Source organism: Neofelis nebulosa, chromosome 9 (genome assembly GCF_028018385.1).
Source record: "Neofelis nebulosa isolate mNeoNeb1 chromosome 9, mNeoNeb1.pri, whole genome shotgun sequence".
NCBI classification, from domain to species: domain Eukaryota; kingdom Metazoa; phylum Chordata; class Mammalia; order Carnivora; family Felidae; genus Neofelis; species Neofelis nebulosa.
In genome coordinates this window covers 35,977,361-35,990,951 of record NC_080790.1, presented here as the reverse complement: position 1 = coordinate 35,990,951, position 13,591 = coordinate 35,977,361, and the positions used below count along the sequence as shown (strand labels likewise).

Below are 13,591 nucleotides of genomic sequence, written 5' to 3'. Positions count from 1 at the left end.
TGGCTTTGCTTGGAGATAGGAGAGCAGGTGTGTTGAGAAGAGGATAAACAGGGTAAGAGTAGGAGTGAGACCAGTTGGCAGGCATTTGTAGTGATCCAGGCAACAGATGATGGGTGCTTAGACCAGGGTGGCAGCACTGGAGGCGGTGAGAAGTGGTCAGATTCTGTATGTATTTTGAGAGTACAGCCAACAGGATTTGCAGAGGAACTGCATGTGGGTTGTGTGATAAAGAGAATGATGACCACAAGCTGTTTGAACTGGGCAACTAGAAGGACGAGTTGCCATTTACTGAAGGAGGGAAAACTGCAGGAGTAAGAGTTATGGCATTGGGGGAGGAAGGATCTCAAAAATTCAGTTTTGAACGTCCTATACTAGAGATATTCATTAAACAAGTAAGGAGTTGAGGAGACAGCTCAAGGTCAGAGGAGAAACCCATGCTGGAGATATATTGGGAGTTGATCACATTTGGATGGTATATAGAACATCTAGATTGAACAAGAAGAGCGGTCCAGGGATTCCAACATTTAGTTGGTTTCCAAATGAGCAGCTTCAGCATCCCTTGGGACCTCGTTAGGAATGCAAATGCTCAGGTCCCACTCCAGATTCCTGATTAAGGGTTGAGTTTAGCACTGTTTTAACAAGACTTCCAGGTGGTCATGGTACAGTTTGAGAACCACTGGTTTAGAGGCTGCGGTTACTTTATATCATCTCTGTTCCCGCCACAATGGGCGGACTGATAATGGGCGCAGAAAGGAAGCGATGGGGCGGCCTCTCCTCCCGAGGAAGCACCGCTGCGGCGGCCTCCCCTCCCGAGGGAGCACTGCCGGTAGAGAGGGAATCCAGGGTAGGTCGGGGGTGGCGCCCTTGGCTCGTCACAGTTGCGGGGCAGTGAACGTCCTCTGCGAGGCGGGAGTTAGTGCGGCCGAATACATATTCTGAGCGGGGGCCCAGCGTCCGCATCCAAGAAGGAGGGCCTAACACACTTGGAAGGGTTTCTCAGGGGCCTAACTCTCTCGGCGACCCAATAAGTGCGCGACTTCGGTACAGTGCCGGCCCGGAGTGGGGAGGTTCGCCTGGCCAACATCCCGCAGAGTCCTCTGGGAAGCGGCCACCGGTGACGTAGGCCGCGCCCCGCGGAGGATTCTGGGAGTCGTAGTTCAGCCTCGAGATCGGGCCGGCTCAACTTGGCCCGGCCGGCTCTTAGATGCCTTTGTTGCTAGGCCGGGGCTGCTTCTGCGTGGTGCGGGAGGTCGAACCTGGGGTCGAGGAGGCCTAAGCGCGGGTCCTTCCAAGTCTGAGTGGACGGAAGGAGGGCGGTGGGAGGGCCCCGGGGTGGCGCCAGGCTGCCCTGCGAGGGTCGCGCGCGCGTTCCCGGGCCTCTGAGTGCACCAGAGCGGCGGACCCCCGGGGTCCCTCGCGCGTTCGCTGCGCCCTTCTTCCGCGGCCGTCGTCGCCTGCGCGGGCCAGGGGAGGGAGTCTCCATGGAGCCTGGGGGCAGAGGTGAGAATTTCGGAGGGATGCAGCCGCAGAGCCTGCTGGAGAGAAAAGAAGGGAAAGGCTGCCCTCTGGCTGGGGCAGGCTCTGGAAGGAGAAGCATCACCTCTTCTCTGTGAGACGACAGCCCTTTCCAACTGGTTGGTTTCCCGTTAGGGTTTTGAGGGAGAGCCCGCTACCCCATTGCCCTGCGCGTCTTTAGGATGATGTGTGCCTCCCTTGTCCCCCAGATCACCAGATTTGACAATTTGGCTTTTTTTTTTTTAATTTTGTTTTTTAATGTTTATTTTTGAGACAGAGAGAGACAGAGCATGAACGGGGGAGGGTCAGAGAGAGGGAGACACAGAATCTGAAACAGGCTCCAGGCTCTGAGCTGTCAGCACAGATCCCGACGCGGGGCTCGAACCCACGGACCGGGAGATCATGACCTGAGCCGAAGTCGGCCGCTTAACCGACTGAGCCACCCAGGCACCCCGACAATTTGGCTTTTGATAATGACTTCGTTTTGTCCTCACGGGAACCCTGTAAGGTGGTAGGAAGAAGATTGTTGTACCCATTTGCAGATGCAGAAAGTGAGGTTTCTAGAAGTCACAGGATTTGGTTAGAAGACTGGATTTTTTTCCTCCCATAAGACTCATCGCTTTTCTAAGAATGCCAGTATTATATCTGAAAAGCCAGTGTTCAAAAGGAATTTACTAGTCTTCCTTCATCCTGTGATTCTGGAATAGGACAGGAATGAACCATTAAGTGAGGAACGGATGGACAGACTCTTGAGTATTACTTTGTCATTCAGCAGATGATAGATAGAAATAACGTTATTTAACGTTATTTAATTTATGTGTCTAGATGTTCACTGCAGAGTTCTACTAGAATTTAAGGGCAGAGGATAGGAGGAATGGGAGGTCGTGTTTGTCTTGATTCAGGGATGTTGCGGGATTGTGCCTTGATTTCCTGTGTTGGCTTTTCTTAGGTGACAAGTAGCTGTGTATGGAAGTTTCTGCAAGTTTACTGCAAGGCAAGAGTAATCGTCATGGCTCCTATCTCCACTTGTAGGGTCGCTTTCTGAGGACTCAGACCTTCCCGGTGGTGAAAACCCTAAAGAAAATGGCATGATCACTGTGTTGCTGACCGCTGCATCCCAGGTGGGTTTGGTTTTCTTTTTTTTTCTTTTGTTCTCAGAACCGGAATACAGTTTCTGCCATTGTTATGGAATCGCTCAGCCCTGATTCCTAGACCACTGAGTTCATCCTGATAAAATGATGAGTGACGAGCCTGACAGTAAATGCTCCTTACTTGTGCAGAACTTTCCTTTCAGCATTACTTCTTGATCCACTTAGTACTCGATTCACTCTTACTAGCTCTTCAGCACTGTCATTGGCCTCATGGTCAGATGCAAAGTGATAAAAGCCAGTTTCCCTGCCTCATGAAATTTACTGAGGAAATAAGATAGAGATAAAAAAAAAAAAAAAGATAGCTAATCAGCAAAAATGAAAGTCATTTCATACAGAAATGACTGGTACAGACAAGTCCTAAAAGGCCTTGGAAGAGGTTTTCCTAACCCCGCCCCCCCCCCCCCCCCCCCCATCCTCTAGAGAACTTGGGATAAAAAATACTGGGATAAAAGCTGCACTTTGGAAAATATGAGAGTAGGTAATTAGAGAATAGAATACAGAATTATTCTGTATTGCTTTGGCTTTGGCTTTGGCCAAAAGTCTGTAAGTGGGTTGGAGGTCTTCAAAGGCTATGTGTATCACTGTAGAGTGACCTGAAGTGTGGTAAGGGAAGCTTAGGTCCGTAGCCAGACTGCAAGAAAACCTACGCTGGGTCTCATTCCAAAGGTAAATAAAGCCCCACGAAAGTTTGTAGAGGCCCGGCAAGATGAAACACGCCTCCCTCGGATTGAAGGGAAGTTAGTCAAGGTGCTTCTGCTGGATCTGGCCTCGGATGATGAGACAATGGCAGACTCTGTGGGAAAGGCACTGGGACCGTGACAACTTCAGACCTGCCTCACAGCGCACTGTGAAACACTGGGGACTCTGATCTGAATTTGTAGATCTCGTTCGGAAAACAGGGGAGAGAAAGTAGCATCTGCTGGACAGTTTCCGGTTGATCTTCCTGTGTCTTCCAACTCCAGCACATGCACGCAGGGCAGCAACTCCATAAACGAGTTTGACTGCTGCGGTTCTCTCGGGGAACTAAAGTCTAAAAGGAATGCCAGTTAGTCTGTTACTGTTAGCATTGTTTGTAAAGAGAGAAGACCATAAAAATTGTATTGCTGTGTGATCACTCCCGAGGCATACGGTCTTAAGGGACCAGAAACTTAAATAGAGGCAACTGGGTGGCTCAGTCTGTGAGGCCTCAGACTTTAGCTCAGGTCATGAAATGTGGGAAATAAAGAGTTAAATTATTTTGAGCAGGGGATTTTCCAAGTAGGTAGTTCTTTTAACTTTATTTTATTATGCGAATTATTTTACCAGTTGTTTTAGAGGGCTGTGTCATAAACGTTAGAATGCTGACTGCAAGCAAAATCACCCAGTATATTCATTTATGCGCTCAGGGAGCTATGGCAAAAGTGGTGGTTCAAAGCAAGACAAGACTGTTTGATTTGCTAGCATCCCAGAGACTGGTTTGTTTTAATGTATCACAATTAAAGTTGTACAGAAAGTTTTTTTCGTGTAGAATGAGAAAAATTATTAGACATCTGTCTTAGCAGGAAATCGATTCAGCTATAGATTCAGAGGACCATTACCCACTCTATTCCCTTTCCCTACATTTTAGTAGACAGTCTGAACTTTGTGCCTGCCATCTAGATCAAGGTTAGGCTTGCCCTCCTGCAGTGTTTCCAATGTATGATATGTTCTGTTCCCCTCTCCACCTCTGTTCCCACGCATATTCTTTTTTGAGTGAGAGTGAGTGGGAGAGGGGCAGAGAGAGAGAGGGAGACAGAGAATCCCAAGCAGGCTCCACACTATCAGCACAGAGCCTGATGTGGGGCTTAAACTCATGAACGGTGAGAACATGACCTGAGTTGAAATCAAGAGTCAGATGCTTAACCGAGCCACCCAGGCGTCCCTCCCACACACACTTTTATAGAACATCCTGTGCAGACTTCCTGTGTTCCTTCCTTCATTCAGCTGTTTGACACATGCTTAGTGTTCCTGCGCTGTGCCAGATAACTAGGGTTGCTTTGGTGAGCAAAATTGGACCCGGTTAGCCTCTGTTCTCATGGAGCTCACTGTCCAATGAGAGAGACAGACGTCAATCACAAAGTCCCCTCAGTGTGTGCAAAACCCAAGAGAAGTGAACTTGGTGCTACAACCCTACAAGCCCAGGGGAGGCTTCTCTGAGGAGGTAACACCTGAGCTGAGATCTGAAGTGTGAGTAGGATTAAAATAGCTGAAAGGCCCCGCGTCAGGCTCTGTGCTTACAGCTCGGAGCCTGGAGCCTGCTGGGGATTCTGTGTCTCCCTCTCTCTCTGTGTACCTTCCCTGCTCGCGCTCTGTCTCTCTCTCTCTCAAAAATAAATAAGCATTAAAAAAAAAAAAATTTTTTTTTTTTTTAATTTTTTAATGTTTTTATTTTTGCACAGAGAGAGATAGAGCATGAGCAGGGGAGGGGCAGAGAGAGAGGGAGACACAGAATCGGAAGCAGGCTCCAGGCTCTGAGCTCTGTGCTGTCAGTACAGAGCCCAATGCGGGGCTTGAACCCACAGACTGTGAGATCATGACCTGAGCCGAAGTCGGACGCTTAACCGACTGAGCCACCCAGGCGCCCCAGAAATTTTTTTTTTAAATAGCTGAAAGGATCAGATGGGGGAGAACATTCAAGAACAGGAAGCAGCATGTAGAAAGGGGTAAAAGGGAATGTGGCACGCATTTCAAGCAGCTGAAAGGCAGCCACCAACTGGAACACAGGGGACATGGGGGGAGTCGTGTAAGATAGGTTAGAAAGTACATGGAGCAAAGGACGGGGGCTATCAGATTGATCAGGGCCACTATGAGAAATGGTGAGAACACGTTAGGGACTTTCATACTTTGAGCTTGAGACACTGTTTTACAAATAAATATATATTCTGTGACGTGTAGCAAACATCTTAATTTTTAATACGTATTGGACTGATTGTGTTCTCAAAGGAGAATTAGAGAGAAAACTATTTCCTATTTCTTGAACCCCTTATATTTTAAAACCATATCACAAAGAACATAGTTAACTCATAATTATATTTTCTCCACTTTCCCATGTCTAAATGGTAACGATGTCTGTAGTTCTATAATTTAATTTACCAATGCATAAACTAATGACTTGGTGCCTTCAGATTTTACAACGAAGGTTCCTTCCGTCTTTCCGGTTACATGCAATTCTGATACATTGAGGCAAGGAGTGAGTCTGTGGCTACAGATACACCAGAGAATCTTACTGTTGGAAGGAATGTTAGACGTCATTTTGTCTAACCCTCGTGTCCATCCTCTCTTTCTGCTCTGAGTGCTTCTCAGAGGCTTCTGGAAGATCCCTTGGTGAGCACTGGTGTGTTTGCTTTTTCAGGAGTCATTGGTAATCAGGGATATGGCCGAGGCTCTCACCCAGTGGAAGCAGCTGAACCCTCCTCAGGGAGATGTGCCTGAGAAGCACAGGAATCTGGTCTTGCTGGGTAAGGACAGCTCCCTCCTCCACTTTGAACTTACCCAGTGTGGTTTCTTTGCTTCCTTAGTTCCTAGGAGTTCTGAGGTTCTTAGATTCAAGGATTCTTCATCGTCGTGTAAGTCCTGAGACAGGCAATGTCTACTTTTGTTTCTGGATACACGTTTAACCCTCCCACAGTTAGAGATGGACACCTTTTGATTATATTTGCCTAGGTGGTAGCATCCTTCTTCTCTGCTCCATGACCAAGGATGTTGAGATGAAATTCTAATGAAGATACCTCTTAAGAAATGGATGCTTATTCTTTTAATAGAGAGAGCTATTCTTTTAATAGAGACTCAGTTGTTCTGCTCAGATAGACCCCATATCCTCTTCCTCCCTTTTTTTAAGCACCATTGAGGGAGAAATCCAAAACCAGCTTCTCTCTTTCTTTCTCTTATGCTGTCTCTCCTAACAACCAAGGAAATCATACCGAACTCTTGACCAAACTAATTTTTCTTTTCCCATGAGCAGGGCTTCCAATTTCCAAGCCTGATGCGATCTCTCCTTTGGAGTGCGGAAAGGAGCTGGAGAGAGAAGTCTCAAAAGCAGCTCTTTCAGGTGAGTGATGACATAAAACCCAGATGGTCATTGGGATCAAATGGACCAAAGCATCTTCAAAGTGCTTGTGGAGGGGCCTTTCCAGATTTCGTTAGACCCGTGAAAAAGTTGAAGTGAAGTCCCTTTCTCCCATGCCACATTCCAGCTCTGTGGATGGTCATCTATTAAAATTCATAATTTAAAAAAAAAAATTTTTTTTAGAAAGTAATACTTTCCACCCTTTCAAACCAATTCTTTTCCCCAAATAAGGTACAATGAAATCAACATTTTTTTTTTGATGAGTCACCATTGAAACCATATTTATTTCCTACCTGGGGATAATTGTATCCTGAAAATTCACTAAGCATGATTGTTTCTTTTTTTTTTTTTTTTTAAGTCTTTTATTTTTATTTTATTTTTTAAATTTACATCCAAATTAGTTAGCATATAGTGCAACAATGGTTTCAGGAGTAGATTCCTTCGTGCCCCTTCCCCATTTAGCCCATCCCCCCTCCCACACCCCCTCCAGTAACCCTCTGTTTGTTCTCCATATTTATGAGTCTCTTCTGTTTTGTCCCCCTCCCTGTTTTTATATTATTTTTGCTTCCCTTCCCTTATGTTCATCTGTTTTGTCTCTTAAAGTCCTCTTATGAGTGAAGTCATATGATATTTGTCTTTCTCTGACTGATTAATTTTACTTAGCATAATACCCTCCAGTTCCATCCACGTAGTTGCAGATGGCAAGATTTCATTCTTTTTGGTTGTCGAGTAATACTCCATTGTGTGTGTGTATATATATATGTATACACACCACATCTTTATTCATCCATCGATGGACATTTGGGCTCTTTCCATACTTTGGCTATTGTCGATAGTGCTGCTATAAACATGGGGGTGCATGTGTCCCTTCGAAACAGCACACCTGTATCCCCTGGATAAATGCCTAGTAGTGCAATTGCTGGGTCATAGGGTAGTTCTATTTTTAGTTTTTTGAGGAACCTCCACACTGTTTTCCAGAGTGGCTGCACCAGCTTGCATTCCCATGAAATCAACATTTTAATATTTGTTAATTATATGTTTGGGAGTTAGGTTCTAAACTAGGCTTTTTCATATATTTTTTATCTCTGCAGGATAAGGTGACTTTTTGTCTCAGACCAGATTGTCACAGATTGACTAAAAATCAATCTCTGAGTTTCCCCTTGCCTTTCTCTCTATGTAAGTGGACGCAGCATAGTATAGTGGTTGAGTGCAGATTTTGAAACCACTTTGTTCAAAACCAGTCTCAACTACTTACTAGCCCTGTGACCTTTGACAAGTGAATTATCCTCTCTGTGACTCAAATTCCCCAGCTATAAAATGGGGATAATGATCGCACTTAACTCCTAGATTTGCTGTGAGGATCAAATGAAGTAATCCAAGAGAAATGCTTCGACTAGTACCTAGCTAAATGCTAAGTAAATGATAACTATTAAGTCCTGGTAACTTTTTTGTGATAGATACCATGGATTTGACCTGATCATTTCTATCCAACTAGATACTGCAATAGACTGCCAGCTAGTTTCACTTCCTTTGGTCTTACCCTTATCTAACTGACGCAGCATATCACTACTAGATTCCCCACTCTGCCAGTTCTGTATTATTCTACCTGCTTCTAAAGCTTTTGTTGCTACCTGCCTAACCGTTTTATCTTCTGTATTCTCCAACTCGAACCCTTAACACCAGACAAGCAGCCTCTTATTTTCTTCCGCCAACTGTGTGTTCTCCAAATGTTTGGGATTTAATTCCTCCACTCCCCTTAGCTGAAAGTCCATTTGCCTTTAACTTATTTCTATTTGCTTTTTAAAATCCCAGGCACTTCCCTGATTATGATGTGTAGCTCACAACATTGTATTATATTGATTTACTTTATTTATTTATTTTTTTAGTTATTTTATTTTTATTTTTTAATGTTTATTTATTATTTTTTTAATCTTCTTTTTAAATTTTTTTAACGTTTTTTTTTTTTTTAATTTATTTTTGAGACAGAGAGAGACAGAGCATGAATGGGGGAGGGTCAGAGAGAGAGGGAGACACAGAATCCGAAACAGGCTCCAGGCTCTGAGCTGTCAGCACAGAGCCCGACGCGGGGCTCGAACTCACAGACCGTGAGATCATGACCTGAGCCGAAGTCGGACGCTTAACTGACTGAGCCACCCAGGCGCCCCAATGTTTATTTATTTTTGAGACAGAGAGAGAGAGAGAGAGAGAGCATGAACAGGGGAGGGTCAGAGAGAGAGGGAGACACAGAATCTGAAGCAGGCTCCAGGCTCCAAGCTGTCAGCACAGAGCCCGACGCGGGACTCAAATTCATAGACCGTGAGATCATGACCTGAGCCAAAGTCAGAAGCTCAACTGACTGAGCCACCCCTTTAAAAAAATTTTTTTTAACATTTATTTTTGAGAGTGAGAGAGACAGAGCATAAGCGGGGGAGGGGCAGAGAGAGAGAGGGAGACACAGAATCTGAAGCAGGTTCCAGGCTCCAAGCTGTCAGCACAGGGCTGACGCGGGGCTAGAACTCACAGACTGCGAGATCATGACCTGAGCTGAAGTCAGACGCCCAACTGACTGAGACACTCAGGTGCCCCTATATTGATTTATTTTATGTAGAGTCATGGTTGGAATAGAAATTAAAGACCGTTTAAGCCTGAAAATAAACATTTTTAGCATTTTTAACTTTAATCCCAAAATTCTTACTCAGAAGCCTAGGATTTGGAGCAGGTATCCTGACAAGTTGGGACCAATCTGAGCATGTAGAGATTTGGCCTTCTCCTCCCTACATGCTGCTCATTTTTTTAAACGCATATATTTTTAAGTTTATTTGTTTATTTTGAGAGAGAGAGAGAGAGAAAGAGAGAGAGCAAGAGCATGTGATCAGGGGAGGGTTAGACAGAGAGGGAGAGAGAATCCCAAGCAGGCTCTGCACTGTCAGTGCACAGCCCGACGCGGGGCTGGAAATTACAAACCACGAGATCATGACCTAAGCTGAAATCAAAAGTTGGACGCTTGGGGCGCCTGGGTGGCTCAGTCGGTTAAGCGTCCGACTTCAGCTCAGGTCACGATCTCACGGTCTGTGAGTTTGAGCCCCGTGTCGGGCTCTGGGCTGATGGCCCAGAGCCTGGAGCCTGCTTCTGATTCTGTGTCTCCCTCGCTCTCTGCCCCTCCCCCGTTCATGCTTTGTCTCTCTCTGTATCAAAAATAAATAAACGTTAAAAAAATTAAAAAAAAAAAAAAGTTGGACGCTTAACTGACTGAGCCACCCAGGCGCCCCTCATTTTTTTTTTTAAACTTCATTCCATTTAATTGTTTATAGTTTGTTGTTATTGGGCAATCAAAGGTGATCAGTTACTTCTTTTTTTTTAATCTTTATTTCTGAGAAAGAGAGAGAGAGAGAGTGTGTGTGTAAGTGGGGGAGGAACAGAGAGGAGACACAGAATCCCAAGCAGGCTCCAGGCTCTGAGCTGTCAGCACAGAGCCCGACGCAGGGCTCGAACCCACAGACTGTGAGATCATGACCTGAGCTGAAGTCAGACGCTTAACTGACTGAGCCACCCAGGCACCCCAATCAGTTACTTCTTAATCACCAAGCGTTGTGATGGTGTAAATTTGTCGATCTGGACCACTTTGAATGCTAGCTTAGAGAATCTGTGTCTCATCTTGAGGCAACAGAAACACCAGAGATTTTTGTTTAACAGTGACAGTTTTGAAGGTTAGTCTGTTAGCAGTGATTGGGAAATACTAGGATGGGGAAGGATTGATGGCAAGGAGATCAGCTAATGATGGCTATTCTCAAAGCACGAAGCACAGAAGCTCCAGTGAGGGGGTAATAGGGGGCAATCCCTGAAAGACTGTCTTCTCTGTCTCTGCCACACCCGGTTTCTAAAATCTTATCTGCCATTTCCCCACATCACCTCTGTTTAGTCTTCTCTGTTATTCTTTCTCATCTCCTACCCTACTAGGTAGAGGAATTTTGGGTACCTGCTCACTGTCTCCCTTTTGTGCAGCTGAACTTCTTTGCCCCCCCCCCATCTTTGTTTTCTCACGTTCTCTCAAGATTGCAAAGCTATTTTTGAGAGCTTTCGAGTTCCTGTGTTCCCTGTAAGCATGTTTTCATTTGTTTGTTTTTCATTATTTTCCTACCACATCAAATATTTTTCTTTCCTGTGTAGGAAATGGTACATGTGTATTTTTGTTTCTTTCAGACTGGGAGACAAGACCAGAGAGTAAGGACCTAACTCCAGAGCAGGATATTTCTGAAGAAGAATCAGCTCCCGGGGTGTTAATAGCAAGATTTCCAAAGGAAAGTTCCAGTGAATACGAGGATTCTTCAGAGAGTCAGCAGGAAAACCATGAGAAACATTTAATACAGGAGGTTGTCACTCAGAAGAAATCTTCTGGGGAGAGAAGTTACCAGTGTCATGAATTTGGGAGAAGTTTTAGTCGAAGGTCATTACTTGTTCAACAGCAAGGAGAGAGACTACATAACTGTGATTCATTTAAAAAGAACTTAAAACAAAATTCAGATCTAATGAGGCACGAGAAAGTTTGTGCAGAAAAGAAACCTTGGAAGTGTAATGAGTGTGAGAAAGCCTTTAGTTACTACTCAGCTTTTGTCTTGCATCAGAGAATTCACACAGGAGAAAAACCCTATGAATGTAATGAATGTGGTAAAGCTTTTAGCCAGAGTATACATCTTACTCTACACCAGAGAATTCATACTGGAGAGAAACCCTACGAGTGTCACGAATGTGGGAAAGCCTTCAGTCACCGCTCTGCCCTTATTCGGCATCATATAATTCATACTGGAGAGAAACCCTATGAATGCAATGAATGTGGGAAGGCCTTTAATCAGAGCTCATACCTCACTCAACATCAGCGAATTCATACTGGAGAGAAACCTTATGAGTGTAATGAATGTGGGAAGGCCTTTAGCCAAAGCACATTCCTTACCCAGCATCAGGTCATTCACACTGGAGAGAAACCCTATAAGTGTAATGAATGTGGGAAAGCCTTTAGCGATCGATCAGGCCTTATTCAGCACCAGAGAACTCATACTGGGGAGAGGCCTTATGAGTGTAATGAGTGTGGGAAAGCCTTTGGCTACTGTTCAGCCCTGACTCAACACCAGAGAACTCACACTGGGGAGAAACCCTATAAATGCAATGATTGTGCCAAAGCCTTCAGTGACCGCTCAGCCCTCATTCGTCATCAGAGAACACACACTGGAGAGAAACCTTACAAGTGTAAGGACTGTGGAAAAGCTTTCAGCCAGAGCTCATCTCTTACAAAGCATCAGAAAACTCACACTGGAGAAAAACCCTATAAGTGTAAGGAATGTGGAAAAGCTTTCAGCCAGAGTTCATCCCTTTCTCAACATCAGAAAACTCATGCTGGAGGGAAAACCAAAGAATACGGAAAAGCCTTTAGTGAGCATTCAGCCTTTGGCCAGCAAAAGAGAATTCATACTGGATAAAGACTATGTAAATGTGGTACATTTGGAAGATTTTTATTGAACATTTACTAAACGTGGTGTGAGCACTACAAAGGAGTTTAAGAATGTGTTACAAACAAGATATTAATTGAGAAGTCATTGTTGACACGGGACATAGCTTACTTAGAATGTGAAGGAGGAGTTTTACATTTTTTTCAGTGCAACAGAGGACTTTGAATTTCCCTGGGGAAAGAGGAAGATTATTTCCAGCACCCTAATGTGTATGTAAGCTTCCAAATCCTTGAGAGAGAAACAGGGTGTGCGATGCTGGAAAGAAGACATCTTGTCTGGGCTGGGTCGTCTCTTAATGCTAAGGAGATGGAGTTTTAAAGAGATGAGTGGTTCTTTAGGGAAGTTGCAGAGGCAGAAATAAGAGATTGAGAATTCACAATGAGTTTGTCCAGGGTTGAGAGTGGAGGTGAAAGGGAAGTTGTCCTTAGGCTCAAGTACAAGGGCACTTAGGAGGTAGATGGGAAGGAGAGAGAAAGAGAACCCGGGGAATGAACTCAAGAAATGTTGATTGAGATAACTGCTCAAACGAGTGCTCCCAACTGGGGAAATATTCATCAGTTGGTCAGTTGCAGTTTCTACCCTGAAGCCAAGGAACACTGGCCTGGCAGTCTGCTTCTGCACTTTCTGTCTTTGAGATCTTGCTTGTTGATTTGCTGCCTGCTAAGAATCGCGTTAACTCCAAGGGTCAAGACTGACAGCCTAGAAAGTACAGCAGGGACCTTTGATGTTTTCAGTCTATTTTAAGCTACCTATTTTAAGCTAAGTTCCCTGAGAATGTGCTTATTTATAAAGATGTTACCTCAATTGTCTGTAGTTAGTACTTTAGGCTTATTCATACCATAGTAAAATTTAATTGTAGACCTGAACTGACACTGCGTATTGGATTGTGAAAGACTTGAAAAGAGTCCAAAATACTTCCTTTCACCATTTTACTCTTGCGTAGAAGCAGACGATGTCTTTGCATGTATATTTTTTTCATTGAAACTTCAAAGGTTGTCATTGCACACGTTTTGAGTACTGTGTTTTTAGTTTTCACAAGTTTGTGTGTCTTGATGCAGATTTCTTTGAGTTTATCCTGTTTTATGAACTTCAATCTGTAGGTTTAGGTCTTTTGCCATATTTGGGGAACATTTAGCCCTCATTTATTTGAATACATTTTTTGGCCCTCACTCCTTCTCTCCTTCCAGGACCCTGATGACACGAATGTTAGGTCTTTGATTGTAGTTCCGAAGGTTCCTGAGGTTCTGTTTTTCTTCCTTTTCCCCCCCAGTATGTTTTATCTCACTCTTCTCAGGCTACCATAACAAAACACCATAGACTGGGTGGCTCAAACAACAGAA

The 13,591-nt window shown here is 44.5% G+C and overlaps 1 protein-coding gene across 3 annotated transcripts; it reads left to right on the top strand.

Annotated features, from left to right (window-relative positions):
- Window positions 1-498: 498 nt before the first annotated feature.
- On the top strand, window positions 499-13,257 carry ZNF892 (zinc finger protein 892). Of its 3 annotated transcripts, none has more exons than XM_058683228.1 (5): window positions 499-1,500; window positions 2,548-2,636; window positions 6,037-6,142; window positions 6,646-6,732; window positions 10,951-13,257. In XM_058683228.1, the coding sequence occupies exons 1-5, from the start codon at window positions 1,482-1,484 to the stop codon at window positions 12,219-12,221; spliced, it is 1,572 nt and encodes a 523-aa protein (XP_058539211.1). In that variant the 5' UTR covers window positions 499-1,481; the 3' UTR covers window positions 12,222-13,257. The 3 variants fall into 3 exon arrangements, with proteins under 3 accessions (XP_058539211.1, XP_058539212.1, XP_058539213.1); XM_058683229.1 differs by having other exon boundaries at window positions 2,465-2,636; XM_058683230.1 differs by lacking the exon at window positions 499-1,500 and adding an exon at window positions 1,508-1,634 and having other exon boundaries at window positions 2,465-2,636.
- The last annotated feature ends 334 nt before the right edge of the window (window positions 13,258-13,591 follow it).

What these genes read in the sequence shown, in the direction of transcription:
- ZNF892 (XM_058683228.1), top strand. An exon ending in CAGGAATCTGGTCTTGCTGG is followed by an intron (nt 6,143 to 6,645) that starts GTAAGGACAGCT and finishes TCCCATGAGCAG; the next exon opens with GGCTTCCAATTTCCAAGCCT. An exon ending in CTCAAAAGCAGCTCTTTCAG is followed by an intron (nt 6,733 to 10,950) that starts GTGAGTGATGAC and finishes TGTTTCTTTCAG; the next exon opens with ACTGGGAGACAAGACCAGAG.